The sequence below is a fragment of the Hyperolius riggenbachi genome, chromosome 3, assembly GCF_040937935.1.
Source record: "Hyperolius riggenbachi isolate aHypRig1 chromosome 3, aHypRig1.pri, whole genome shotgun sequence".
Taxonomy (NCBI): Eukaryota; Metazoa; Chordata; class Amphibia; order Anura; family Hyperoliidae; genus Hyperolius; species Hyperolius riggenbachi.
In genome coordinates this window covers 51,013,300-51,039,749 of record NC_090648.1, presented here as the reverse complement: position 1 = coordinate 51,039,749, position 26,450 = coordinate 51,013,300, and the positions used below count along the sequence as shown (strand labels likewise).

At 46.5% G+C, this 26,450-nt stretch overlaps 1 protein-coding gene across 2 annotated transcripts in view; it reads left to right on the top strand.

Annotated features, from left to right (window-relative positions):
* The window catches only part of PELP1 (proline, glutamate and leucine rich protein 1), a 57,496-nt gene that overhangs the window by 17,055 nt on the left and 13,991 nt on the right, over positions 1–26,450 (top strand). For both annotated transcript variants that reach the window (XM_068274104.1, XM_068274105.1), the window contains exons 6-14: positions 1,755–1,814; positions 8,114–8,264; positions 13,680–13,809; positions 14,746–14,833; positions 16,097–16,185; positions 18,180–18,302; positions 20,663–20,813; positions 21,223–21,349; positions 23,519–23,574. In XM_068274104.1, the coding sequence (XP_068130205.1) occupies positions 1,755–1,814; positions 8,114–8,264; positions 13,680–13,809; positions 14,746–14,833; positions 16,097–16,185; positions 18,180–18,302; positions 20,663–20,813; positions 21,223–21,349; positions 23,519–23,574 (975 nt within the window). The remainder of the gene's footprint in view (positions 1–1,754; positions 1,815–8,113; positions 8,265–13,679; positions 13,810–14,745; positions 14,834–16,096; positions 16,186–18,179; positions 18,303–20,662; positions 20,814–21,222; positions 21,350–23,518; positions 23,575–26,450) is intronic.

Below are 26,450 nucleotides of genomic sequence, written 5' to 3'. Positions count from 1 at the left end.
AAAAAAAATCATGTGACTTACCAGCTAATGGTCCAATATACGCTTGGCACCTCTGTAGTTACGAGCCAGCGTGGGACCTTTTAAATAGCTGGAATTCAATTGGGTCACGAGTGGTGGGTGTCAGGATGAGGAGTGCTATTGGCCTATGGGTGACTGGGGGGGGGCGAGGGTTAATGGAGTGAAGTCGTGGGGAGCGACTAGGGAGCCGCGTTGCTGAGCGGCAAATGTGAATAGGGGCATGACGTCACGCAGGGGGCGTGTGACGCCGTCCGTGCTCAGAGCGCATGCGTACTGCGTGAGCGTATCCCCGTGTCTCTTTTAGACGGTGGGTAGCTCCTCTGTGTAAAGTGCGCATGTGCATGATCTATCTGGGCGGCTGTGGCCATATTTGTTGTGGGCAGAACTGGCCAAGGAATACCCCCTGTATGGACCCGCCGGCGGCGATCGGAGGGGCTGGGGGGATGCCGCTGAGCAGCGGCTATCATGTAGCGAGACCTCGTCTCGCTACATGAAAAAAAAAAAATTAAAAACCGTATTTGCTGCCCCCTGGCGGATTTTGACAAACCGCCAGGAGGGCTAATGCCTGATGAAGCGGGATTGTGCCCGTGAAACGCGTTGCGACATTGTTTTTGGAGTATGTAAATAAATTGTCTGAAATTTAAACTACAGCATCGTCTCTATTTGGGAGTGGTCGGCCCACCGCCGCCACCCGAATATTTTAAACATTTTAGCATATTTTATCCTTTTGGCGCCTCTGTACATCCAATCTATTGTGTTTGAAGCAGAGAGAAATAAGAAAAGGGGATACATGGCAGTGACTGCAAGCCAGATAACTAGAGAGTAAGGTGTTGGGGGCCCTGGGACGCCCCTTAGTGTAATTGCAATCAGTGTGTGACAGCTGAAGTGGGAGGGATGGAGTCATTTCTTAAGACCTTTCTCCGCACGTAGCTTAAAGGAGACCAGAGACCACGCTAACTGCATGATATATACTTACCTGGGGCTTCTCCAGCCTTATGCGGTCTGTGGGCTCCATTGGTGTCCTCCTCGGTCGCTCTGTTCTCCTGTCCTGAGCTTTTTTAGATTGCCTAGTTGCACTGTTATGCGCATGCTTGGCCATGCTGTTCGTGCTCCTCCTGTCGCACTCCCCCAGGGGGCGTGTGGCCGTGCTCCCTGCACATAAGAGCACATGCATAGAAGAACACGACCAGCCGCACCTGGCCAGACCAACAGATCTCAGAATGGGAGAAAGGAACAGCTGGGGAGGACTGCAATGGAGCCTGTGGTCCTCATGGGGCTGGAGGTGGCCCCAGGTAAGTATGATTCATGCAATTAATGTGCACACAGGTACACTTTATAGTGGTAATATAATCAAAAATGTTTTCCTCTGAAACATAAAAAATACCATAAATCTAAAACGCTGAGATACTATGAAGCTGGCTGTTCCTCTTTGCATACAGCAGAAGCTTTTCTGCCTGTGTACAGTGCAGTGTACACAATTCCAGCACAATCTGATAATTCTGCTCTGCAATGGCTTGTCAATTAGCAACTAAATGAAGTGTAAAGCTTCAGTTTTAACCCTTGAAAACCAGTCAGATGGTTTTAGCTTTTATTGTTATGCTGTTTTTATTGCTTTAGACTGTAGATGAGTTTTGGTGACAATACCACTTTAACATGTTGGTGTCATAAAACAGTGTAATGCTCTTGCTAGTTATTGCTTCTATTGTGAATAATCTCACTTGTGTGTCTACCTGCAGGGCAAGCTCACAGCCTTTCTCCTCAGCCTCTTGGATGAAGAAAATGTGCAAGTTCGAGAGGTAAACTGTTCTCCTATCAAGTTCCAGATCTGTAGCAGAGTTTTATTTCCTCATCGACCATCCTATATCTCCTGCACATGTAGAGACGCCAGTGTGCATCTTAAAGTGCGAGACGAATGTTTAACAAAAATATACTTGCTTAGGTAAAGGCAAGCCTCTGGATTCTGTAGAGCAGGGGTAGGGAACCTATGGCTCGGTTTTGATTGGCTGCATCTGGCTCACAGACAAATCGGTAGGGGTTGACTCACTAAGCTACATTGCTCAAGAAGCGCAGCTTAGTGTGGCAGCGCAAGTAAAGTTTTCAAAGTGGGCACGCTACTGCTGTAGTTTGCACCACTAACTTGCTTGCGCTACCCCCAAAACGAACGGCCGCTCCAATTGTCCCACCCAAGACTTTGTAGGATGAGATCCCCACACTTTGATTGGCCCAATAGGCTGCCTGTCACTTGACAGGCAGCCTATTCGGCCAAAGTGCGGGGATCTCGTCCTACAAAGTGAATCAATACCCAAGTCAGCTAGCTAATTGTACAAGCTGTTAGTCTGTATTTCTCCTGTCTGGCTCTCTGGAAAATTGCTGATGTTGCTGAAACCCAAGAGAAGCTGAAGACGTGTCTGACACTTCTGCTGCCCAGGGGCTCAACTGTATACACATCACCATGGCAACAGGGATGTGAGCCCTACTGTCCCAGTTTGAAACATTGTATGGCTCTCACGGAATTTTAAAATATGTGGCGTTTATGGCTCTCTCAGCCACAAAGGTTCCTGACCCCTAGAGGCTGACTATATTCTTTTGTCCCTGTCACCACTGTGTATGCTACTCTGGAAATTCACAGCCATGCTCCTCCTTATACGCCAGCGCTGCTGTATTGTGTTGCACGAGTAAGGCGCCCTGCACATTGCAAATTCATTTTGCGATTCCGTTTCCGATTTGCAATTCCGATTTTCCCTGAATGCAATCAACAGAAAAACAGAGGTAAAAAAGCAGCATGCAGTAACTATTAAAAATCGGAATCGGATGTAAAAAAAACTATTAAAAATTGGAATCGGAATTGCATGCAGTGTGCAGGGAGCCTAAGGCTGCACCTCTGCAGTAGCACAGAGCCGCTTGTGCACGCTTTTGTCGGAAGTGTTCTGTGGGAAAACTTGTGGCAAAGGTGAGGGTGAGGAGGATGTGGGAGCACTCTGCAGAATCCAATCAGAAGAGAAGATGGGCACAGCTGCTAAAATACCCTTTATTGTGGCTGGGTTGACACAAAAAACCTTACAGCAGGGGGGGGGTTGGACAAGTCTGACAGCTGTTTCACAGGGACTAGCCCTGCTTCATCAGAATCCAGATGCTTTCTGTTTTTTCTGTTTTTTTTATTTAGCCTCAGGTACGCTTTGTAACGTGAAACCGAGGTGAGAGTGATATGAAGGCTGCCATATGTGTTTCCTTTTAAAGGGAACCTTAACTGAGAGGGATATGGATGTTTCCATACAATACCAGTTGCCTGGCAGTCCTGCTGATCTCTTTGACTGCAGTAGTGGCTGAAGCACATGCCTGAAACAAGCATGCAGCTAATCCAGTCTGACTTCAGTCAGAGCACCTGATCTGCATGCTTGTTGAGGGGTTGTGGCTAAACGTATTAGAGACACAGGATCAGCAGGCGATTCAGGCAACTGGTATTATTTTAAAAGGAAAAATGCATATCCTTCTCAGTTTAGGTTCCTTTTAAGCAATACCAGTTGCCTGGCTGTCCTACTGATCTATTTGGCTGCAATAGTTTCTGAATCACACCAGAATCAAGCATGCAGCTAATATTTTCAGATCTGACAATAATGACAGAAACCTCTGATCTGCTGTATGCTTGTTCAGGGTCTATTAGATTTAGAGGCAGAGGATCTGCAGGAAACCAGGCAACTGGTATTGCTTAAAAAATGGGGAAAAAATATGGCAACCTTTATATAACTCTTACCTTGGGTTCACTTTAAGGAGTGTCTCAGAATCCCAGAGCTCTCTAACAAGGGCATACATGACTCTTGCAGCTGCAACAAGCACCACTGTTCCTTGCAACCAAGCTGTAATACTTACAGCTGCCTCATTAAGTATTTGGGAGACAGGGAAGGGGAGGAGCTAACTGGAAGTGTGAATTCTAACCACTGCTGCAATATTTTGCTTCTTTAGAGCACTGCATTATTCTGCACATTCAGAGAAGATTGGTGTGTAGTAATCCTAGGGGTCTGTGGAGAATCAGGAAAAAAGGGTGCAGGTCATGGACAGACACGTCCATCCAGAAAAAATCGCTGCAGACCCAAATTTGTTCGGTAGAACAGTCTAAATGGCAATGTGATTCAGAAATCCATTATGCCACCAAAATGACTGCAGCAGACCCAGTACTTAAGGCTCAGCCACACTATATGCGCTCTAGGGCTCAACACACTAACAAAATAGTCTCTCATTGAGCAGTTCAATATTGTAGTATTGCAATCTTCATAGTATAGCAGTCTATAAATACGCTCAACAGATAAATATGCCAATCAACAAAGATCAGCTAATGCGTTTTTGGCCAAGCCAGTTACGATGCCTTTCTTCCTGCTTGTAATCCTGGATTACTCATAAAAAACAAGACAAAGCACTTATGGTGTAATATGTCTGTACTAGGGCCACTCCAAATTACCCCACACACACAATCTGCTCACCAGATCTTATGGCCAATCGTTAGACCGGCAATCTAACTTTTGGCCCAGCCAGTATGTGGTCCAGATGCCTCTTCTTACTTTCCCAGCAGTCAGGCCCTCAGACGTTCATAGAAGGAAAAAACAGGTACATATGGCGTAGTATGTCACACTATTCACCCAACACAGTGTCCATGCGTAGCCGAATGTGCTCACCAGATAATGTGGATAATCATTCGCATCAACTGTTGCACGGGGAACAAGTGTATCTAGTCTTATGAGACCAGTATGCTTGCCGGTACCTTGTTTCAGCCGGATTGCCCAACGGCTACAGATGAACGTCCTATTAGCAATAAGAGACTGCACACCACTGGCTGCAATGATTTTGCTGTATTGGATGAACAAGTACACTACATGTTACGAATATTACATTCTTCTTCAGGTGTTGGATGAACAAGTACACTACATGTTACGAATATTACATTCTTCTTCAGGTGTTAAACACCTGAGGAAGAATGTAATATTTGTAACATGTAGTGTACTTGTTCATCCAATACAGCAAAATCATTGCATCCAGTGGTGTGCCGTCTCTTATTGCTAATAGGACGTTCAATGTGGATAATCACCCTTAGGGATCAGCAATCTATGTTTCAATAGGTTTTTATTGAACAGTTTTTGAAAATTTTTTACAATAACAGACTTCAGTAATAAGTCATATAACTTTACAGAAAGGTAGTATACTTTACATACATTTTGTACATACTTAATAAAATAAAAACAGTATCTCTTGTTTTTAAGATAGAAACATTAACTAATACACATATATGTGTCTGTTTGGATTGTATTTCCATAGGATTATCTATATGCAGTCCAGAACACCAAGATGTTAAATAAAGCAGGTCTATGAATGGGTTCAGCTCAACCTGGGAAATGGGGGATTAAAACCACCCTACAGAGATCCCAGGGAACCGAAACCATTTTCTGTAGTGTTAAATGTCCCACTATGAACCTAGTTGTCCCTATTAGGCAACTTACCAGCAGCTACCCAGCTAGGGCCCTAAATTATTTTTGTCTGTGAAGAGAACAGTGGGACAGGTGGACTAGGCCACACAGTATATACAGTTATATGGAAATCTAGCCTATATTAATCTATTAGACAAATATCTAAAACAAAAATGATCTAAATCTTATCTTATTCTTTATCCATGTGTTTTTAAAGAAAAACAGAGTATTAATAGCATTAAGTTGTATAAAGAAAGGATTAGCAATCTAACTTGTGGCCCAGCCAGTATAATCCTCACACGACTCTTCATCCAATCCCGTAAACTCACAGCAGGGGTATGATGAAATATACTGCTCATAAAATGACACCCAGGTGCTGATATCCACTTTCCAAGCGCATGTGTATTCCCCCACCACATACACTGCAAGCCTCTCACTGGCTTAATAGAGTTGTTTCCTATGCAGCCCAAGAGGCCAGCGGATTCGTTTTCAAAACATCAGCCTTTAAACTCAGAAAGAAGTTTCTATAGCATAATACCGTTTAATAAAACGGCACGTAAAAAGTAGTGCACTTACAAATTCCGTATCAATATGCGCATTAAAAACAGTCAGTTGCAACAGCTACGTCCAGCGTCTCACGTTCTGCCAGGCTCACCCGACTAGTTTTGTCAATATGACTCATCAGGGGCGATTGCGATTGATTAGCGATTTCTGATCGCTTTTGAATAAATCGCTCCCATTCACTTTCATTAAAATCGTGGTAAAAATTGCCTTTCCTTTCAAATTTCCTTTCAAATTTGATGATTTTGAGCCTCGGAGGACAGGAAGGAGAACGGCAACCGACATCTGGATCCCCCGGGAGGTGAGTAAAAACGCTCGCTGCACGCTATACTCTGCATAGAGCTCCCGGCGCCTAGCCCAAGCGTAGCTCTGGGTTACCGCCAGGGAGGTTAACATAGGATCTATTCAACTCTGTTAGGGTCCGATCTGTTTAGCTCCACTTTAAGGCCAATGTGAACTGGTCCTAAGACATTCATTGTTGATTTCCATAAGGATTGTGATAGTTTTGGAATATAGTCTGTCCAGCATCCTCTGGCACACTGGCAGAACTATGCTCTCTGTTCCATGGAGAGGAAAGGGGGAGCAGAAGCTGTGGGTGGGAACAGTGCATCGCCTGATGAAACCTGGGGCCATACGTTGCTCTTCCTCCTCTATATTGACTGTCGATCTGTCTATCAAATGTGTGATGTCTGTGCAGGGCTCTAGCTTAACCACTTCAGCACCACAGGGTTTTTTGCTTAAAAACCAGAGCAATTTTCACATTTCAGCGCTCCTCCCATTCATTCACCAATAACTTTATTGCTACTCATCAGATGTAAATGATATATATCTTGTTTTTTGCCACAAATTATGCTTTGTGAGGGTGATATTTGCTTTTAGTAATTATGCTATCTGTGCATTTTAAAGGGAAAAATGAGAAAAAAAAAAGAAAAAATACACTATTTCTCCATTTCCATGCACTATAGTTACCATAGGTAAAACCCACACATTGTATTTGCTAATTTGTCCTGGTTATCTCAACATTTAAATAATGTTCCTAGTACAATGTATGGCGATAATATATTAGTTTCTGGTTTGTGTTTTTTGTTTTCTCATTGTACTCTATCAGTAATTAAAAGCCCTTATCTTCATGATTAACATTAATACACTCTCATGGCATACATATTTTAAAAGCGAAGTCCCTAGGGTAACTATGTATTCTCTTTTCAATGCTGTCACTTTTGGTTTTTTTTTTTACAAGTATTTATTTAGAGGTATAGAGTACATGAAAATAACAGTTTTATTGCTTTTCATTCAGTTTTCCGGTAAAAAAAATCACATAACTTAGCCCTCAGTTGTCAAACACCACAAAATCTATTCTCTCACTTGTCACAGTTAAAATGATACCCTATATACATAATCAGATAGCTTATTGGGCATACAGCACACTGTTTACCACAAGTTTGCCTATCTACTCCCCTGAGCTTCAAGTAAAGTTTTGTGGGGTGTAGATAAGCGTAGCAAGGGAGGTAAAGTGGTTAAAGGATACCCGAAGTGACATGATGAGCTAGACATGAGTATGTACAGTGCCTAGCGCACAAATAACTAGGCTGTATTCCTTTTTTCTTTCTCTGCCTGAAAGAGTTAAATATCAGGTATGAAAGTGGCTGACTCAGTCCTGACTCAGGCAGGAAGTGACTACAGTGTGAAGTGTGGAAGTGACTACCCTCACTGATAAGAAATTCCAACTATAAAACACTTTCCTAATCCTAGCAGAAAATGGCTTCTGAGAGCAAGAAAGGGATAAAAAGTGGTATTTCTCATCAGTGAGGGTCGCACTGTAGTCACTTCCTGTCTGAGTCAGGACTGAGTCAGCCACTTGCATACCTGATATTTAACTCTTTCAGGCAGAGAAAGAAAAAAATGAACACAGCATAGTTATTTGTGTGCTAGGCACTGTACATACACATGTCTATCTCATCATGTCACATGTCACCTCGGGTATCCTTTAAAATACAAATGATGTTCACTTTTCCTGTTTGGTTTACGTGACTGATTCATTGCTTCACATAACTTTTTCTTCTTTCTGTCTCTGGTAACAGCTGGCCTGTCAGTGCTTCTCCCTCCTCCCCACCTTGGGATCCGGCTTCTCTCAAGGGGTGAAACACACAGAGAATTGGGAGCGGGAAATCCAGGGAGTGCTGTGCTCCTTGCACTCGGTCTTCCACCAACTCTACCAGAATGCTGAGACTGGTGAGGAGCACTAAAGCCTTATCATTAACTTTACTCCACGCACCATTTTTGTTTGTATTTGCTTTTCAGGAAATCAGACTGAATTTGAAAGCTGGTTAACAAGCTAAGTTGAATAGATAACTCTCATTTTCTAACTCTTCCGTTGCTTGAAAACAGAAAGGGACTTCAGACAGTTTCTTAGTAGGGCTAGTACTACATGTACCTATATTTATCTCCTTGTGTCACATGTTGCTTAAAGGGGAACTGTTGCAAAAATCTTAAAATTTAAAACTCCTACAAATAAGTGCGATTCTTCCAGAGTTAAATGAGGCATAAATTACTTTTCTCCTATGTTGCTGTCACTTACAGTAGGTAGTAGAAATCTGACATTACCGACAGCTTTTAGGCTAGTCCATCTCTTCATGGGAGATTCTCAGCATGGCCTTTATTCTTTAAAAATACATTCCCTGAAAATGACTAACACAAAGATGCTGGCCAGCCTCCCTGCTCGCTGCACACTGTTTTGGCACTTAGTACTTTTAAAAATAAAGAAAACCTTGAAAACCCCCTATGAGAAGATGGGCTAGTCTGATGTTTAATGTGAGTTTTCTACTACCTACTGTAAGTGACAGCAACATAGGAGAAAAGTAATGTATGGCTCATTTTACTCTGGGAGAAACGTACTTCTTATTTGTATGTTTTAAATTTTTAAGATTTTCTCGACAGGATGTAGATGATTGATTGGATATCGCAAGCAAGGGGAAGATGATCACTGATGTAAGTAAAGGGGAGAAGGGTGGGTGCATTATCTCTACAGTATTTAGCACACATTTCTAACTTCCCCTTTAATGCTGGCAAGATCTATCACACCAAAGCACAAGTTCCAACCACAGTTTATAAATGCGCTGCACAGCTATGAAGTGCTCTGCCACATGGTCACCCTCCCCGAGGTCTCTGCTACCAAATCCATAGAACTGTGTCCATTACACTGTGCAGCCTGTCACCCTGCCGGTGGTGATGTATGAGAGCATCCAATCTCTGTGCAGCCTGTCACCCTGCTGGTGGTGATGTATGAGAGCAAGCAATCTCTGTGCAGCCTGTCACCCTGCCGGTGGTGATGTATGAGAACATGCAATCTCTGTGCAGCCTGTCACCCTGCCGGTGGTGATGTATGAGAGCATGCAATCTCTGTGCAGCCTGTCACCCTGCTGGTGGTGATGTATTAGAACATGCAATCTCTGTGCAGGCTGTCACCCTGCTGGTGGTGATGTATGAGGACATGCAATCTCTGTGCAGCCTGTCACCCTGCCGGTGGGGGTGTATGAGAACATGCAATCTCTGTGCAGCCTGTCACCCTGCCGGTGGTGGTGTATGAGAACGTGCAATCTCTGCGCAGCCTGTCACCCTGCCGGTGGTGATGTATGAGAACATGCAATCTCTGTGCAGCCTGTCACCCTGCCGGTGGTGATGTATGAGAACATGCAATCTCTGTGCAGCCTGTCACCCTGCCGGTGGTGGTGTATGAAAACATGCAATCTCTGTGCAGGCTGTCACCCTGCCGGTGGTGGTGTATGAGAACATGCAATCTCTGTGCAGGCTGTCACCCTGCCGGTGGGGGTGTATGAGAACATGCAATCTCTGTGCAGCCTGTCACCCTGCCGGTGGTGGTGTATGAGAACGTGCAATCTCTGCGCAGCCTGTCACCCTGCCGGTGGTGATGTATGAGAACATGCAATCTCTGCGCAGCCTGTCACCCTGCCGGTGGTGATGTATGAGAACATGCAATCTCTGTGCAGCCTGTCACCCTGCCGGTGGTGGTGTATGAAAACATGCAATCTCTGTGCAGGCTGTCACCCTGCCGGTGGTGGTGTATGAGAACATGCAATCTCTGTGCAGGCTGTCACCCTGCCGGTGGTGGTGTATGAGAACATGCAATCTCTGTGCAGCCTGTCACCCTGCCGGTGGTGATGTGTGAGAACATGCAATCTCTGTGCTGCCTGTCACCCTGCCGGTGGTGGTGTATGAGAACATGCAATCTCTGTGCATCCTGTCACCCTGCCGGTGGTGATGTATGAGAACATGCAATCTCTGTGCAGCCTGTCACCCTGCCGGTGGTGGTGTATGAGGACATGCAATCTCTGTGCAGGCTGTCACCCTGCCGGTGGTGGTGTATGAGAACATGCAATCTCTGTGCAGCCTGTCACCCTGCCGGTGGTGGTGTATGAGAACATGAAATCTCTGTGCAGCCTGTCACCCTGCCGGTGGTGGTGTATGAGAACGTGCAATCTCTGCGCAGCCTGTCACCCTGCCGGTGGTGATGTATGAGAACATGCAATCTCTGTGCAGCCTGTCACCCTGCTGGTGGTGGTGTATGAAAACATGCAATCTCTGTGCAGGCTGTCACCCTGCCGGTGGTGGTGTATGAGAACATGCAATCTCTGTGCAGGCTGTCACCCTGCCGGTGGTGGTGTATGAGAACATGCAATCTCTGTGCAGGCTGTCACCCTGCCGGTGGTGGTGTATGAGAACATGCAATCTCTGTGCAGCCTGTCACCCTGCCGGTGGTGATGTGTGAGAACATGCAATCTCTGTGCAGCCTGTCACCCTGCCGGTGGTGATGTATGAGAACATGCAATCTCTGTGCAGCCTGTCACCCTGCCGGTGGTGATGTATGAGAACATGCAATCTCTGTGCAGCCTGTCACCCTGCCGGTGGTGATGTATGAGAACATGCAATCTCTGTGCAGCCTGTCACCCTGCCGGTGGTGGTGTATGAGAACATGCAATCTCTGTGCAGCCTGTCACCCTGCCGGTGGTGGGGTATGAGAACATGCAATCTCTGTGCAGCCTGTCACCCTGCCGGTGGTGGTGTATGAGAACATGCAATCTCTGTGCATCCTGTCACCCTGCCGGTGGTGATGTATGAGAACATGCAATCTCTGTGCAGCCTGTCACCCTGCCGGTGGTGGTGTATGAGAACATGAAATCTCTGTGCAGCCTGTCACCCTGCCGGTGGTGATGTATGAGGACATGCAATCTCTGTGCAGCCTGTCACCCTGCCGGTGGTGGTGTATGAGAACATGCAATCTCTGTGCAGTCTGTCACCCTGCCGGTGGGGGTGTATGAGAACATGCAATCTCTGTGCAGCCTGTCACCCTGCCGGTGGTGGTGTATGAGAACATGCAATCTCTGTGCAGCCTGTCACCCTGCCGGTGGTGGTGTATGAAAACATGCAATCTCTGTGCAGTCTGTCACCCTGCCGGTGGTGATGTATGAGAACATGCAATCTCTGTGCAGCCTGTCACCCTGCCGGTGGTGGTGTATGAGAACATGCAATCTCTGTGCAGCCTGTCACCCTGCCGGTGGTGGTGTATGAGAACATGCAATCTCTGTGCAGCCTGTCACCCTGCCGGTGGTGATGTATGAGAACATGCAATCTCTGTGCAGCCTGTCACCCTGCCGGTGGTGGTGTATGAGAACATGCAATCTCTGTGCAGGCTGTCGCCCTGCCGGTGGTGGTGTATGAGAACATGCAATCTCTGTGCGGATAGTGCCCTTGCTGGTATATGAATCGGGGACCCAGCACTACGAGGCGAGAGTGCTATCCACTACGCCACTGTGCTGCTGGAATGGGTCACAATAGATGGAACACACTGGCCTGGTCACCTCGCAACACACATCGGAAACGTCTTGTATTTGGTTTTAAAGTGTACTTTTGCTGAAGCTCGGGTACAAAATCAAATAACTAAGAGGGAAGCCTCATTAGGATCCAGAGGCTTCCCTCCTCTTGGGTAAGTATGTTTCTGAACACATACTTCAGCTCAGGTTCTCTTTAAGCCCTTTAACCTCCCTGGCGGTAAGCCCGTGCTGAGCACGGGCTATGCCGCCGGGAGGCACCGCTCAGGCCCCGCTGGGCCGATTTGCATAATTTTTTCTTTTGCTGCATGCAGCTAGCACTTTGCTAGCTGCGTGCAGTGCCCGATCACCGCCGCTATCCGTCGCGCCGCAGCCGCCCCCCCCCCCCCCCCCCCCCAGACCCCGTGCGCTGCCTGGCCGGAGGCGTTCGGAGGGGCTGGGGGGATGCCGCTGAGCAGCGGCTATCATGTAGCGAGACTTTGTCTCGCTACATGAAAAATATATTTTTTTTTTTTTTAAACCGCATTTGCTGCCCCCTGGCGGATTTTTAGCAAACCGCCAGGAGGGTTAAAGAGGAACGGTCAGCCATACTACCTCAGAAACCAAAAGCACATACCTTATATACTCACGTATAAGCCTAATTTTTCAGCACAAAAAATGTGCTGAAAAGTTACCCTCTCGGCTTATATGCGAGCAGTGAAGCAGGACAGATGGTGGAGCAAGTTTTGTTACAGGCAGAGGAGCATCAGGATTGTGCACCAGTGATCCTGCTCCTGCCAGCTGGCTCCCTGCTGTGTCCTTGGCCCCCATCTCCTGCAACATGGTGTGCAGAGTGTGCTACTCAAGACTACCTGTGTCCCCTGGCTTGCAGAGTGGAGTGTGCAAGAAACGTGTCAGCGGTGCAATGATCGGGGGTTATTCCTGTGTGGCATTCGCTGTCTCATATTTATGACCCCATCTAGTGGTGTCTTGAGATGCCTATCATCCATGTGGCACATCTAGCTATGGGGCGGGGTGCTGACTTTAACTGGGGGCACATCTGACTACGGGGGGGGGGGGGGGTGACTACTTATACATGAGTCAATCACTTTTTCCTGGTTTCTGAGGGGAAAAGTGGGTACCTCGGCTTATGCGCAGGTCGGCTTATATGCGAGTATATAAGTAGATTAATATTTGTTCTACTTACATATCATATGTATTGCACTGTCTACGTTTTTGATTTTAGTCATTTTTCTATAGTGAAAAAAAAAGAGAAAATCCTTCTTAGGATTCTCCATCTTAACTGTGTCTATCTTGGAGACAATCCTGATGTCATTTCCTCCCTTATTCTCCTCTGCCTGATTGTGTATGCATTGCCCACCCTCCTCCCAGTCTTCAGGCTTTCCCACCCTGCACTGCAATAGAAAGTGCATTGTCTCAGCATGAGAAATATTGGCCAATCCGAGAGGAACAGAGGTGTGGGAGGGGAAAACAGGAGGGAAAGAGGCTTCAGCCAATCAGGCTGCATTAGTTAAGTCCTGAGGGGAAAGTAAAGCAGCAAAAAAGGCAACCCAGCATGCCCTGCAACTTCCTTTGTGTGGCAGATGTACCAAATAAGAGCCATGGAAACTTTGGAATGTTGTTTTATGGATAAAAAAAACTAAGTGATAACTTTTGTGTTGCCTGGTTAGCATCCTTATTACTTGTTTACCAGATAAAAATGAAGAATTGATTTTATGCCCCACAGTTACTTTAAAGCATTATACCTCCATTATAATTTTTAATAACTGCAATTATAACCATTTGTTTTGTCCCATCACAGACACCGCTCATTATGAAGGTCCCGCCTCTGAGCTGGAACTCCCAGCCCTGGACGATGACGGGGCATCCAGCATTCTGCAGCTGGTGAGACGGTTTACAGCGCTGGGGCTGTGCCTGCGGCTGCTGCTCAGGTACTGCAGGCAATACGCATGCATGGCAATCCGGAATATGCTGCACTCCACAGCTTTGTGTTTTCCCTGTTGGGGGTCACTTAGCTTTCTGCTGCGACGATAAGCAATTATATGTTCTTCAGATGTTTGCAATTATATGTTCTTCAGATGTTTTCACCTTAGCCCCACCTCCCCCCAGAACAGCACATGGACATGAAACCAGTGTGGATGGGTAGTGCCAGATCTGTACTGCATAAAATCATTGTTCTATATTTTACAATTTGTGAGATATTAACGCTTTGTAAAGGTCAAAAGTTTACCATTCATATAAGCGTTACCTTATAAACTAAAAGCGAGAATGATTTTTGGAACACAAATGGGCACAAACACAGCACTACCCAAATCATACCAGTTGCATGTCGATGCACAAAACAGCACAGATCTTTTGTAGCACGGATGGGCACAAATGTAGCCACAACCAAACATGATGAAATTTCTATCTGTGCTGATTGTGAAGGGGGGGGGGGGGGAAGCTTCATGCAGCTGTATGCAAAGTCCACAATTCAGTTAACATAATGGCTGCCTGCAGCTGGCCCCGGTGGGATAAAGTGCTATATGCAGCCGCTGAAGATCAGTTGGATTTTATGACATTCACTACCACCAATAACATTCATCAGAGGCTCTGACTGTCATGGCAATGTCCTTGGTATATAGCAACAGGATGAGTCACATGACTTGCCGGCTTCCGTGGAGGCAGGGCAGAAGATGCAGGGAACTCTAGAGAGCTCTCCAGCTTGCTTTCACATGGCATATGTTAATATACATCTTATGATTTGGCTGATGCTTTCGCTTTCTCCTTTTCATCTAGCTGGACTTAAGTTTCTGTTTTTCTGGGCTGTCAATGTCTACTCCTGATTGCACCTCTGCCGTCACTCACCTTCCTTCTTGCTTTTCCAGGGAGCAGTTCCCGGCCCCAGTGCGGGTTCCGGTGTCCGATATTCTGAATCTGGTCTGTCGAGTGGTCAATGTGAGCGCTAAGAACTTGGTAAGTTCCAGCGAGGAGGAGGAAGCTATCAAAGTCCATTTCTTGGCATGGATCTAAAAATATGTAATGTCTGAAAGAGGCACTGCAGTGACATATAGTACAATGCAGTAACTTGTTCAGGATACCCACTTTTAAAGAGACCCTGAATAAAAAAAAGTCTCCTGGGGGGTACTTACCTCGGAAGGGGGAAACCTCAGAGTCCCAATGAGGCTTCCCCCATCCCTGTAGCTGCAGCCAGTCCAGCGCTGGCTCCTCCAAAGCGTCCCAGAATCCGCGCTGGACAAGTCTGAGAAGGCTTGCTATATTTACCTTCCCTGGCTCCAGCGGGTGGCGCTGTTGCGGCTCTCAGCATGGAAATAGACGATTCCAGTCGGGTCCGCTCTACTTTCCAGAGCGGACCCCACTGGAATAAACTACTTCTGTCTATTTCCGAGGCCAGAGCAGCAACTGCGCCTGCGCTGGAGCAGGAAAGGTAAATATTTACATGCTCGCCGTTCCTGGACCCGCAGCAAGATCACGTGGGATGGAGGACGGGGGAAGCCTCGATAGGATCCAAAGGCTTCCCCCTCCCGAGGCAAGTACCCCCTCCCCCCCCCGCCCCCCCCGGGCATATTTTTAATACAGATTCTCTTAAAAAATCCACCCAAAGCAAACTGAGTGCAGGTATATTTTTACTGATGAGGGCCTAACTGATGGGACATCTCATGAGGGGATGAGGGCCTAGCTCATGAGACATTGTATTAAAGAAATGAGGGCCTAGCTGACGAGAAATCTCATGAGGGCGTAGCTGATGAGGCATTGCATGAAGGGATGAGGGCCTAGCTGATAAGAAATCTCATGAGGGGATAAGGGCCTAGCTCATGAAACATTGCAGGAAAGGGATGACTAATGAAGGTCCTCAGATGCGTGCTTGTTGTCCCGCCACCAGTTATATGGGTGCAGGGTGAGTCAATTGACTGCTCTCCCTGCTGCCGCTCAAATCCCCGGCGGCGTTAAATAGTATTCCCCCTCTAGTTACTGGGAGGGAGATGTAATTTGGGGTCTGGCAATCAGGGTGCGTAGCATAGCACCAGTGCTGTGGTGGTGCCCAAGCTTTGCACTGAGTGCTAAAAGGACCTACTTCACCACACCTATTGGTATGTTTTGTTGATCATACAGATTTGAATGTTAGTGTGACTCTGTGTCCAGATTTATTTGTTTATTTTTATTATTTTTGCCATCCAAAAAAATATGGCTGATATTGTCTGCTGTATCTCTCCACAGAGCTGGCAGGGAGAAGAGGCCATCAAGCTGCTGGTTCTACCTAGAGTCCACATGAGTGTCTTGGACATCCTGGAGGCAACCATTCTAGCGTGAGACCTTTACTTATGTCTTCTAGTGCGAAGAAAGGGCCAGCTAATGAGCTAATGTGCTGAGTGTTATTCTGTGCAGCACCTGCACTATTAAGGGATATTGTGTGTTTTGGGAGGCAGATGCTCACATACCTACAGAGCAACAAGAGAAAATATGTGCACACTCTGGTTTAGCTGCCAAATCAAAGTGGACATCTCTTGCATCCAGCAATAGGTCGTGCAATAAATAGGCTCAGATAGTGCATTATCCTAAGTTCAAATGTGGCTTGTGTTTGGGCTCAGGCTGAAATAGCTGAGCCCGATCGGATCCTAATGCACAGGAGCCTGAGCCCAAACAAAAGACGCAAGCGCTCCTGCACAAGCTCTCACTGGATTGTTATGATCCTGGAGCCTGCACAGCCAGGGGCTGTCAGCGCTGGATTGGGGAGGCAGGAGAGGACGGGGAAAGCCTCATTAGGATTCAGTGACTTCCCCCTCTGGAGGTAAGTAGCCCCCAGAGATTTTTTTTTCATTGCAGGTGTTCTTTAGGGCCTTGATAACTTCCAGTTGGACGAAACTGGTCGGTTGTGCTTTAGATAAGCTGTGGGAGGCGCTTGGTCTACGCGGACAAGTGCCATTGCTTTGAATACGGGACCCTCTTTATACCATCTGAGCCTATTTATTGCATGACCCGCCACAAAGTATCAGCTGATCACTGTGTATTTCTCCTTTGAGCCATTGTTGACCAGAGAGGCTTGGGATTTTAACATGAGCGCAATGCTTGACCTTTTGGGATCTCTTCACTCTGAGTGGGGTGAGGTGACGGCATGTTTCTGGAACTGGACTTTCCAGATCGCCGACAGACAAGCACCATGTATTTATTCTCATACCTGGAGTGCATTATTAAAGGAAAACCCAGGCAGTATTTCAAAACAGAGTATGAAAGATACTAAAGGTGGCCTCTAACCGTCCATTTTCTAGCGAAAAATCGTTTGAGTGATCAGGCATTCTGATTGGATTGGTTGTAAATAATCTCTGTTGATGGGTACAATCGATTACGAACTATTATAAAAATAGTCGTCCGATTGGATTGTTAGAGGCCACCTTTAGGAAGGGAGAGGACCTGGATCCCACAGAGCCTTCCCTATCCTGTCTCCATCCCTTAGTTCCACCGCTGGGTCCTGGGGAAGTTCTTCGACCACCTCGGTGGAATATGTCTTCTACCCTCCTCGCTCAGTCGTCACATCCCTCGAGTGCTTCTGAAGACTAGCACTGTGTATGCGTGAGTCCGGCTCGGGCATATGCAGTAGTGATGAATCCGTCCTCAGAGGTACTCTGGGAACCGAGGATATCTGAAGATTTCAGAGGATTCCTGAAGGCACGTGACTTCACCAGGTGGAAAAGCTGTTCAACGAGGGCATGGAGAGTGGACCAGGAAGGCTCTATCGGATCCAGCGCCTTCCTGCTTCTTCTCTATAGCTTATTATCAAACTAATGCTTTTTTTTTTTTTTTGTGCTGCTTCACATTTATTTTAATCTGTAGTGTGGTCATGTGACCTTTTCACCCAAATAGCAGCCGGTACACACGGCACTCCCTGCGAGCCAGTCATTTAAACCGTACCCTCTCTGCTGGCCACACCCCCTACTGTCCATTCTTCCTAGGGCAAGGGAGGTTGAGTCACTGCCTGACCACGCCCACAGCTCTGGAGTCATGACTATATGCAGTGTGCCCCTTCACCCAAGATGAAATGGAGCAACGAGAGTCATGTGATCACACTGCTGATCTTTTTTTATTTAGGCTGTCTCACTTTCATATTTTTTAAAGATGTTTCACATTGTATTATTAGCAGGGGAGCAAGGCATTGAATCAGAAAACGTAAATGGGCTTTTTTTTTTTATTAGACGTTTTTATTGCTTCTCCAAGTATTACTGCTTGTGCTGCAAGGCAAGCTGGACTTCTGTATGGTAATGAATAGTTGTGCCCCTCTTCTGACTGTGAAATGTATCACTTGCAGATGTGGCCCCCGGCTGCTCCCATTCTCTACAGTGATCTGCAGGCTGTTCCCACAGCTCCTCAGCTCCTGGGCAGCAGTTAGAGGGGCGGGAGGATTGCTGCCTGGACAAGAGAGACCCTACAGGTAGGTAACACATTACAGGAAACTAGCAGAGGGGTAAGGGACCTGCATTCTCATAGCTTTATGTGGTTATCTCATTTGGGACAGTCAGGCTCTGGCCCCTTCAGGACCAGAACCTTTTTTTTGTTTGTTTTTCTTTGAACACTGATTGGCTCATAATAATCACAGGATCAGGAGCCAATGAAATTTGCTCCTGACCGTGGTATTGGAGCTCAGCTGTTTTAGACAGCCGAGTTTAGTGAGAGTTATCACTGGTGGTGTGACATCTTTAGTTCTGCCGGGTGATCTGTATGGAATGTTCGTTACTGAGAGTTCTATGCTCAGAGGGAGATGCTGCTTGCTTGGCAGTTGGAAAAAGAGGTCATTTCCCACAATGCAACGAGATTCCCGACAGGAAACTGTCAGTATCATGGTAATGACATCACACTGTGGGAGGGGTTTCACCACAATATCAGCCATACAGACCCCCCTGATGAATCGAATGAGATTAGCCCCTGACCGTGGTATGGAGCTCAGCTGTTTGTAGCCAGCTGAGTTTAGTGCTGACGAGGCAGCACAATCGCGCCCCGTGCACGGGAACTGGTATAGTAAAAACCAAACCACATCCAACCTGGAGGAAGTATAGTGAAAATAACATGATAAAATGTCTTATATGTTTACAGTATTCATTTATAGATTATGTAGTCAGTGTTTGCCCATTGCAAAATCTTTCCCCTCCCTGATTTACATTCTGACATTTATCACTGGTGGTGACAGCTTTTTAGTTCTGCCAGGTGATCTGTATGGAATGTTCATTGAGAGTTCTGTGCACAGAGGGGGATACTGCTTGCTTTGTCGTTGGAAAAGCTGTTATTTCCCACAATGCAATGAGGTTCACAGATGGCAAACTGTCAGGACCATGGTGCTGACATCACACTGTGGGAGGGGTTTTACCACAATATCAGCCACACAGACCCACCTGATGATTTATTTGTGAAAAGGAAGAGATTTCTCATGGGAATGGGGGTAGCAGCTTCTGATTGGGATGAAGTTCAATTCTTGGTTACAGTTCCTATTTACTCGACCACAAGTGTGGTCTAGTTTTTACTATGGTTGGTCCCGATCCGGTCTTAAAGCAAACTTGTAATGTGGGGGGGAAGGAAGGAAGGGGGGTGGCAAAAATTACCTCAGTATATGATTCCTAGTCAAGCCCACTGCTCCAGCACAGGGAGCCTCCTCCTCTTCTGGCCATGGACTGGGCATGCACTGGTAAGGACCACACGTGGCCAGTAGAATGAAGCCACGCATTCAGTTTTTTGGGGTGTTTGCGCAGCGGGTTATGGGGGGAGGGGCTGGGGTGCGGCTGCATAGCTAGCATAGTTCCCCAGTATAGGGAGTTTAGTTGCCCCAGTATGGCTAGTATAGTTACCCCAGTATAGCTAGTATAGTGCCCCAGTATAGCTAGTATAGTGCCCCAGTATAGCTAGTGTAGTGCCCCAGTATAGTGCCCAGTATGAGTAGGTAGTGCCCCAGTATAGCCAGTATAGTGCCCAGTATAGGTAGGTAGTGACCAGTATAGCTAGTATAGTGCCCAGATAGCTAGTATAGTGTCCAGTATAGGTAGGTAGTGCCCCAGTATAGTGCCCAGTATAGCTTCCTAGTATGGGTAGGTAGTGCCCCTCCCCCTCCGCGGCCGCCGCTCCTGTTACCTTATCATGAGCGGGCGGCCGCTTGTCCGATTAGATTCCCCCGTAGCCGCTCTCCTCAGTGGTATCTCCTAATACAGCAGCGCGCTCGGCAGCTGCTGTGACGACAGCGGCTTCCTGTAGCGGCGATATGCATCGGCCACCCGCTCATGATAAGGTAACAGGAGCGGCGGCCCGGTGGTTGGGGACCCCTGCCGTAAGGCACACCAGGCAACATCTCCAGTGTGCACTAGTGTGCCGCGGAACAGCGGTTGAAAAACGCTGCTCTAAACAATTCTGTTAACTTCTCATCACTTGTGTCTGATGCATCCTCTGTGTCTTCTTTACCTATAAGCAGTTCAATCAATAGAAATGTCGATACTGGCATATAAAGCATAATGAGGGGAAGGGTCCTTTTACACTTAATCAGTTGCTCTTAGTTAAAACGGAAAGAAGGCTGATTTTCAAAGTAATGCCCATGTTTTCCTATGGCACCTTTCACACTTAGCGCGTTTTAACTGAAATCTTCTTCCCAATGCACTGCTATGGAAAAAAAGCGTACCAACGCGCACTAACACATACCAACTGATTAAGTGTAAAAGGATCCGAAAGGTGGAGCGAGGTAATCTGCAGAGATTGGATAACGTTCAGTAATGTGATAATGAGCGACTAGTAATGTCTAGCTATTCCCTCACTTAGTGCACTGCGTGGATCAGTATATCGCGTGCTGGAGAGATGGGTGACAATGTGTGGGGTCTCCTCTGGTGTCCTGCAAGGGATGTCGCACCATTCTGATGTGTTACTGGCTCACCTTCTGAATGATGTCAATCCCCCCACAGACAGTGTGAAGGTGAGTGTGCGTCTTGTCCTCATGTATGTATGAAATCGCCGCCGGGAGAGGTGGGCGCAGGATATAGCCGATATATGGCTCACCCTGCTGCTGCACAAGTCCCAGCGGTGCTAATTACTATTCCCCCTCCAGGTCCACGTGGATTGTGGGGGGTGATGTAATTCTGCTTCCAGCGATTGCTGGCGGACAAATTTGTGTTGTTTTTTAAAGCAACATCAGCTCCGTCTTCTAACGGCGTCAGTTACTCACAGTGCGCTGCTATAGCTGCAATTCCTATTACAGTCTATTTGTGGCGCCGGCTGCGCCCAAATCTCCTGCGCTGGATTCCTAGTGTTTGCTTGTCTTCTCCTGCATACTCGCCTGTCCTCACTACTGCCTCCATCTGTCACATCACTCGGTCTTTCTACAGATGGTGGGATTTGTGCAACTTGGTGCCAAGAAGCAGAAAGTGTCAGAGATTGGAAATGGGGAATTCCAAGGCTACAGGAAGAAAGAAGCCAATGCCAACACAGAGCTCTGTGCCGCCGCCCTGAAAGGTGTGTAGCAAACAAAACAAAAAGCACTCATTCACACCGCACTACAGCAGAACACACACTTAACCACTTAAAGTGACACTGAAGTGAAAAAAAGTATGAAACTTATGATATGATGAATTGTATGTGTAGTACTGGTAATGGTGATGTAAGTGACTCATTTTATTAGTATTGTATAAGTATGTATGTGCCTGTATGTGTAATTTCACTTTTTGGCCACAAGATGGCGCAAGTGAACAATTTGCCATTATAGGAAGTATTCACTTTTTTTTTTTTTTTACATTTAACTACACTGTTACTGTTTCCTGTTTTATGAACGGAGTCTGATTCCAGGCATTGCAATTGGGTAGAAGGACCGCTCGGTCCTTTATCCCAATCGCTGAACACGGAATCCCAACGGAAACGGCAGCGGGAGCCGCGCGCGCACACACACACGTGCGAAATGGCGGCGGGAACGAGCAGCGTATTAAAACCTCATGTTGCCGTTAACCGGCTCAATCATGACGTTTCAATACACAACATTGTCATTAAAGGACTTCCAAGGCCAAGTGTTCCCAAAAAAAAATAAAAAAGTTAGATACCTGCATAACTTTGGAGGACACAGAGGACCCAGTCCGCGCCCTCCGTGCGGTTCCGCCGGGTCCCCCGCCGCTCATAGTCCCCCCGAACGTCTCACGACCCCACGGCCAGGGTCGGGCTCTCCTGCCTGCATAAAGATGGCCGGCGGCGCTGGACGCGGCTGCGCACTCCGCATAGCCGCTAGAGTGGCTGCGCAGCTCTAGGGCCAACCAACCTCTGGGATCCACACTACAGGAAACTGCCTGTTGCGTGGATCGGGGGGTTGGCCCTAGAGCTGCGCAGCCGCATTAGCGGCTATGTGGAGTGCGCAGCCGCGGCCAGCGCTGGCGGCCATCCTTATGCAGGCAGGAGAGCCCGACCCTGGCCGTGGGGACGGCGCGGACAGCGTCCTCCGTGTCCTCCAAAGCTATGCAGGTATCTAACGTTTATTTTTTTGGGGGAGCATTTGGCCTCGGAAGTCCTTTAAGTGGTTAAATTATAAAACAAGCAGAGCTAATGACCCTTTCAACTTCCCTGCAGTAAAATTCTTATCCAAATATGTCTCTGTTTCTTTGAGGTACAAGTGCTCCAGAAAATAGCACTGTAGCTGACCAAAGTTTAGTCCGAGAACTCAGAGAAGCTCTTTTGCATAGATAACTGAAGGTTAACTCTTCCTGCACTGGAAACAATATTAGGATCATTTCTTTACTACTAGTACTCTTTCTTAACTGTGCTACACTTACAATTCATTATCTCATAAGTTTATTTTTGCTTCAGTTTCACTAAGTGCCAGCAGTTTCTGGCCCTTTAAAGAGGAACTCCAGTAAAAATAATGTAATAAAAAAACTTCATTTTTACAATAATAATGTATAAATGATTTAGTCAGTGTTTGCCCATTTTAAAATCTTTCCGCTCCCTGATTTAAATTTTGACATTTATCACACAGTGACGTTTTTACTGCTGGCAGGTGATGTCTGTGGAAGGAGATGCTGCTTGCTTTTTTGGCAGTTAGAAACAGCTGTGAACAGCTATTTCCCACAATGCAATGAGGTTCACAGACAGGAAACTGTCAGGACCATGGTGCTGACATCGCACTGGAGGAGGGGTTTCACCACAATATCAGCCATACAAAGCCCCTGATGATCCGTTTGTGAAAAGGACAACATTTCTCATGGGAAAGGGAGTATCAGCTACTGATTGGGATGAAGTTCAATTCTTGGTTACGATTTCTCTTTAACTCTTTAGTAGCCACATATACCATAGTAAAGCTATATGTTCGCTGCAGAGCTGATGGTTTTTTTTCTTTGCCTCTGGGGAAGTGTGCTTTCCCCAGCCTGACTGGGGGTACGCAGGGAGCTGTCATAGTTACCTGCTCCAAGCGGCTGCATCGGCTTCTCCTGTCCTCCACTGGCAGCGCTGCAATGCCAACATCCTCTTCAGTGTTCCTATGACGTGATATGACAAGTCGTGACATCATAACCCAGGGGATGGTGTCAGTTGTGCAGTGCCGCCTGGTGATGGAAGAGTCTCCCTTCTTCCACCATCCTCTGGCAGTTTTTCTCCTGTGTTGGTATTAATAAGGGACAGAATTTGACATACTTTTTTCTTTTTCAGTCTTGTGCTCCATCGTTCTCTATGGAGGATCGCTGATAAAAGAGGACACACATCGGGTGAGTGAGTCACTGGGAGCCGGTACTGTAGAGGGATGTGTCTGAAGAGGTGATGATCCTGTGAATGCAGACAGGCTGCTGTGGAAGGGTTTCCATGACTCGGCCCTCTTTCCTTTACATAAATACATTCTCCAGCATTATGTTCCTCTGCTTCTTCCCTCCCTGATCATATAATGTCACATGTACAGGCTACTGTCTCCTGGAAATATATAAACCTCGGGCGACAGTTCTGGGCTGAGGCTTCAGACGCTCGCTGGCCTGTAGGATGCATGCTAGATTCTCACTATAGGCAGCTTAGGGGAAAATATTTTACATTTGGGGGTTCCGTCACGTTCCGATCGACTACAACAGCCCGACATCTTGCAGCATGTCCGATGGATACATGTGACCAATTTCAGCTCAAAATTGATTGCAACATTGATGGACCGTGTATGACCACCTTAACTGAGAAAGTAAATGATTCTGAAGAGTCCACCCCCACAGTTATAACTGTTCTCGTCCTTAAAGGGATACTGTAGGGGGGTCAGGGGGAAATGAGTTGAACTTACCCGGGGCTTCTAATGGTCCCCCACAGGCGTCCTGTGCCCGCAAAGCCACTCACTGATGTTCCAGCCCCGCCTCCGGTTCATTTCTGGAATTTCAGACTTTAAGGTCTGACAACCACTGCGCCTGCGTTGCCGTGTCCTCTTTTCCCCTGATGTCACCAGGAGTGCACGGCGCAGGCACAGACTATACTGGGCCTGCTCAGTACACTCCTGGTAACGTCAGCGGGAGCGGGGACACGGCAACGCAGGCGCAGTGGTTTTCAACTTTAAAGAGAACCAGAGATGAAGCACCCTCATGTATTTTACCTTATAAATCAGTGGGAACATGACAGTAAACACCTAATCTGCTCTTTGTTACATTGTTCTCTGTTTAATTTGCCTGTTATCACCTCTAAGATAAGAATCCCGACTAAGCAGTCGGCTGGCTTTGCTACAGAAAGATTATAGCTTAGACTGTGTTCTTTTGTGTCTTTTCAAGTCCAAGCCTGCCCCCTGCTGGCTTTGCTCAGAAATCATTATAGCTGAGTCATTATAGCAAAGCCAGACTCAATGCACAGTCCGGGATTCTTATCTCAGCTAGATAACAGACACTTTTAGCAGTGAGGATGAAACAGAGGGCAGGGTAGGTGTTTTCTCTAATGTTCCCACTGATTTCTATGGTAAAATACATGAGGGTGCTTCGTCTCTGGTTCACTTTAAAGAGACTCCGTAACAAAAATTTCATCCGGTTTTCTTCCATCCTACAAGTTCCAAAATCTATTCTAATGTGTTCTTGCTTACTGCAGCATGTTCTACTATCACCATCTCTGTAATAAATCAACTTATCTCTCTCTTGTCAGACTTGTCGGCCTGTGTCTGGAAGGCTGCCAAGTTCTTCAGTGTTGTGGTTCTGTGATGCATCTCCCCCCTCCAGGCTCCTCTCTGCACACTGCCTGTGTGTTGGTTTAGATTAGTGCAGCTTCTCTCTGCTCTATTATCTTTTACAAGCTGGATAAATCCTCCTCTGAGCTGGCTGGGCTTTCACATACTGAGGAATTACATACAGGCAGAGCTGTCTGCACTCTGCAGGAAAAAACCGCCTGACACTTCAGTGGAAGATAGCTGCAGGGGGAAAGAAACACACAAATGATCTCTTAAGATTAAAAAGGAAGGGTGTATACAGCCTGCTTGTGTATGGATGTATTTTCTATGTGTGGACATACTGTACATCAACCTATTTCCTGTTTTGGTGGCCATTTTGTTTGTTTATAAACAAACTTTTTAAAACTGTTTTTAACCACCTTTAATGCGGCGGGGAGCAGCGAAATTGTGACAGAGGGTAATAGGAGATGTCCCCTAACGCACTGGTATGTTTACTTTTGTGCGATTTTTAACAATACAGATTCTCTTTAAAGTCTGAAATTCCAGAAGTGAACCGGAGGCGGGGCTGGAGCATCGGTGAGTAGCTGCGTTGGCACAGGATGTCTTCGGGGGACCATTAGAAGCCCCGGGTAAGTTCAACTCATTTCCCCCTGACCCTCCCTGCAATATCTGTTTTCCCTAAACTTTGCATATTGTTGTAAACCTGACTTTGCTATTGAAAACCCTGCATTGTAGAACAAGTCCTTTTTTTTTTTTTAATGTATTTAAAGCGGAATGAAACCCAGCATTTCTTCTTTGCTCTAATAGATTATTTACAGAATATTATATTCATCCAGCATTTTTTTTTTTACTAGAACAGCATTCAAAGGGTTACACACAGGATTTGGAAGTTGTGTAGAGAAATGTGGACGCATGCGAAGTGGAGATGATGTTATCTTGTGTTTACTTAATTGTATCAAGTGAGAAATGTGACACATTCTCTGACTGCAGAAGCTCCTGGACACAGAGAGACACTCAAAACATTTCTGCCTTCAATACATGATGAATAAAACCAGTTATGAACAAAATGCAAAGGCAGCTCTCAAAGCAAAAAACTGTACTTTTGGGAACTTGTAATTTCTAAATGAATAATAATACTTATGCACAAATGCAAATATGATAACCGTATGGCATATAAAAAGTAGGAAAACAATTTTCAGGAACTGGCCCGCGGCACGCCTGCGTATACGGTTCCCGACTGCGAGTTTGACCAGATCAAGCGGGGATCAGCCTTATTCAAGCTAAAAACAAGGCTGTGACCCCTCAAACGCTTCTTACTGCCACCACTAGCTGTTGCTAGACACGTCCACTCGGCTGTCGAGTGCTCAGCGCGCAATCCGCGTTTTATTCGGGTCAGCTTTGCGCTTTAGGCCGAATACGGGAACGCCACGCACACACACAGTACAGTTGTACAGTAACACGGCACAATCA